At 43.8% G+C, this 3,470-nt stretch overlaps 1 protein-coding gene across 1 annotated transcript; it reads left to right on the top strand.

Moving 5' to 3' along the window:
* Positions 1 to 339: 339 nt before the first annotated feature.
* On the top strand, positions 340 to 2,197 carry LOC121777321 (F-box protein SKIP2-like). The gene has a single exon (XM_042174542.1). It carries the CDS (start codon positions 451 to 453, stop codon positions 2,020 to 2,022), a length of 1,572 nt encoding a protein of 523 aa, XP_042030476.1. The 5' UTR covers positions 340 to 450; the 3' UTR covers positions 2,023 to 2,197.
* The last annotated feature ends 1,273 nt before the right edge of the window (positions 2,198 to 3,470 follow it).

Here is a 3,470-nt window from a genome sequence, read left to right on the forward strand (position 1 = left end):
GTTTTGGATGGTAAAGCGCTGACCATCAACTTTGTGAAGACATGCAGCAAGGCTCTCAAATAGCAATTTAAGGGACGGTGGGGAACAGCGCAGTGGATGCTCTAATAAAACTCACCAAATACAACTAGAGCCAATTGAAATGACATGACTTCTTTTCACAACTTTATTTCTAAATTCCAAAATAATTTTAGTGGTGACAATACTAAAATAATATAAATATTGACTGTCGCTCAGCATTCCCGAGTACACTTGCGAGAGAATGATCGTGACTTTGCACGCGCGGATTGCTTTTCTCTGACTGGTCAAATTAAGGAACCCCACTTCCCGCATTTAAAGCTACGCAAAATTTATCCGTTGTTTCTTTCTCCAATAATTGGGTCTCAGTTTTCCCCACTTTCTCTCTCCACTTCACCTGCTCGCTACGCGGCGGCGCGTGTCTTTTACGAAGAAATGGGACAAGCTCCCTCCACCCACGGCTATCCTCCCGATTCTATCCCCGACCTCCACCACATCCATCTCTGCGCCTCCGTCGCTACTCCCGAAGCCGATTGGCATCTATTGGACCACACGGCTGAGATCCCAGACGAGTGCTTGGCCCTCGTGTTCCAGTCGCTCAGCTCCGGCGACAGGAACTCCTGCTCCTTGGTCAGCCGCCGCTGGCTCTCCGTGGAGGGGCAGAGCCGCCACCGCCTCACTCTGAACGCCGCCGCGCAGGTGGCGCCGCAGCTTGGCTCCATCTTCACCAGATTCGACTCCGTCACGAAGCTCGCCCTCCGCTGCGACCGGAAATCCGTCAGCATAGACGACGACGCCTTGACCTTAATCTCCCTCCGCTGCCCCAACCTCACGCGCCTCAAGCTCCGCAGCTGCCGCGAGATCTCCGATGCTGGTATGCTAGCCTTAGCCACCAATTGCAAGCTCCTCCGCAAATTCTCCTGTGGATCCTGCATGTTTGGGGCTAAAGGCATGAACGCGCTCCTCGATAACTGCTCCTCACTGGAGGACCTCTCCGTGAAGCGATTGGGCGGAAACGACGATGGATTCGCGGAGGAGCCGATCGGCTCCGGCGCTGCAGCGGCGGCGCTTAAATCAATCACGCTCAAGGAGCTCTACAACGGTCAGTGCTTCGGTCCGTTGATTGTTGGATCGAAGAATTTGAAAACACTGAAGATTTTGAGGTGTTTGGGGGATTGGGATAGAATGCTCGAGAGCATCGCAAGTAGGAAAAATAGTTTATCGGAGATTCATCTGGAGAGGCTGCAGGTGAGCGATTTCGGTTTATTTGCGATTTCCAAGTGCCCTAATTTGGAGGTTTTTCACTTGGTGAAAACGCCTGATTGCTCCAACGATGGGATTTTATCCATTGCTGAGAATTGTAGGGTTTTGAGAAAAGTCCTCATCGATGGGTGGCGGACTAACCGAATTGGGGATGAAGGTTTGATCGGCATTGCGAAGAATAGCGTGAATCTCGTGGAATTAGTGCTGATTGGTGTGAATCTGAGTTCGGTTAGCTTAAAGGCCATGGCGTTGAACTGCCAGAAATTGGAGAGATTGGCTCTGTGTGGGAGTGAGAACATTGGAGATGCTGAGATCACTTGTGTTGCGGATAAATGCGTAGCTTTAAAGAAGCTCTGCATCAAGGGATGTCGCGTGACGGATACTGGGATTGAGGCGTTCGCACATGGGTGCCCTAATTTGGTGAAGATCAAGGTGAAGAAGTGCAGGGGAGTGACGAGTGAGGCCGTGGATTGGCTGAGGGCGAGGAGGGTGACGCTGTCTGTGAGCTTGGATGCCGATGAGATGGAGCCTGAGGTGCTGGAGGCTGCCACGGCCACTGATTACGCCCCCGACTTCCCACCAATAGGTGATGCTCCTTCAACGAGCAATGCAGCGCCGCAGCTCCCTAATAAGTCCAGGTTTAGCCTTCTTGCTGGAAGGGCGCTTGTCGCTTGTGCTTTTAGAAGGGTATCAAATGCAAATGCAAATGCAAATGCAAATGCTAATGCTACTTCAAATGTGTAGAGATGCATTGTTTTCTTGATACATACATGACTGGATTCAATTCTTGGTGTTGTTTGTATGTAAACTGTCCAATTAATTACGATCCCTTTTTACTAAGTATGATGTTCAGGGACATGATTAAATTATTTGCTTCTTGAGTTCTTGGACATGAATGGCATTTAGTTTTGTTTCTTTATTTCTTAGTGTGATGTTTTTGTCTGGCTCAATGTACTTTTCAACTTTTCCATTGTTGTTCATATGGTTTTTGAAGTGTGGGGTTGCATATGAGGATTAATAATAGATGGCTTATTTTAATTAATCTCTTGAGAAACTTGATTAAGGATGTTTGGTTTGGTAGATTAGACATAACTTAGTTCCATGATATCTACGTTGTTTGGTTGAGTTGACTAGTCTGATATTTAGTCTTGACTTTCGCCTATTATCAACTTAATCTCTATTGATCAAACACCGGTTTTGTCACTTTTGTTTAGTGATTCAACCGTTTCAATGGCTGCTTATTGTGTATAAAAATTCTCTGACTTCGGAACATTTCGTAGGTTGATGTTGTGGCAAGTCTCGTGGACTTTGAATATGAGTTGGTCCTTTATTTTTTTATTGATAAATGAACAGAATTTAAAGGTCGTATCATGATGGATTTGGACCGGAAACCTTTAGCCTCCATTAATCAATATGATGTTTTCTTTATTTAATTATATATTTAATTGCAAATTAAACCCAACACTAAAATGTTTTGTCGATTTAAATAATTCAATTTTTAGGCATAATAATATTTCAGTTTTTCGTATAGAAGGAAATTTATATCTTTCTTAAATGATCAGAAATTTAAAATTGAGATTTGAACAACACCCAATAGGGGTGTCTATCCGGGTTTTGGTTCGGGTATCAGGAATTGCTCGACCTGACCCAAAAATTGCCGAGTATTGAGATTGGGTTCAAGTACCTACATTTCGGAAAAATCGGATATTGAGTATGCATTTAGTTGGAACGTCATTTGCTGAATTCTACGTTTCATTAAAAGTTAAAGGGAAATAACTTAATCTTCTTCACATGAAATGAAAAGGATTTAATGTTCATCAGTGAAAGCACATTGTTTGCTGTTTCGAAATGTCTTCCCATTTATATTTTCGTGTAAAGTGATTATGCATAATTGCATCAACTATGCTGTACCAAATGTTAAGAAATTGAAGTTGCAAAAATTTGTCAAACTGTCGGGGCTAGCTTATAAACTTCTCATATTGTATTAAAAATATAGGTTCTGATACCCGCATCGGGTACTTGATCGGGTCGGGTATAACATAACACATTTAGCTAATTTTTGGGATATGATGCCCTAACTTTTGGGTCGGGTATCCGCAGGTATGCAATTGATACTCCTAGTATCATTGAAATTTGACATCAAGTGAAGGGTTTGGAAATTTATTGTCTTCATCTTCTCGTGTTTGACATTC

The sequence above is a fragment of the Salvia splendens genome, chromosome 18 (assembly GCF_004379255.2).
Source record: "Salvia splendens isolate huo1 chromosome 18, SspV2, whole genome shotgun sequence".
Classification (NCBI taxonomy): domain Eukaryota; kingdom Viridiplantae; phylum Streptophyta; class Magnoliopsida; order Lamiales; family Lamiaceae; genus Salvia; species Salvia splendens.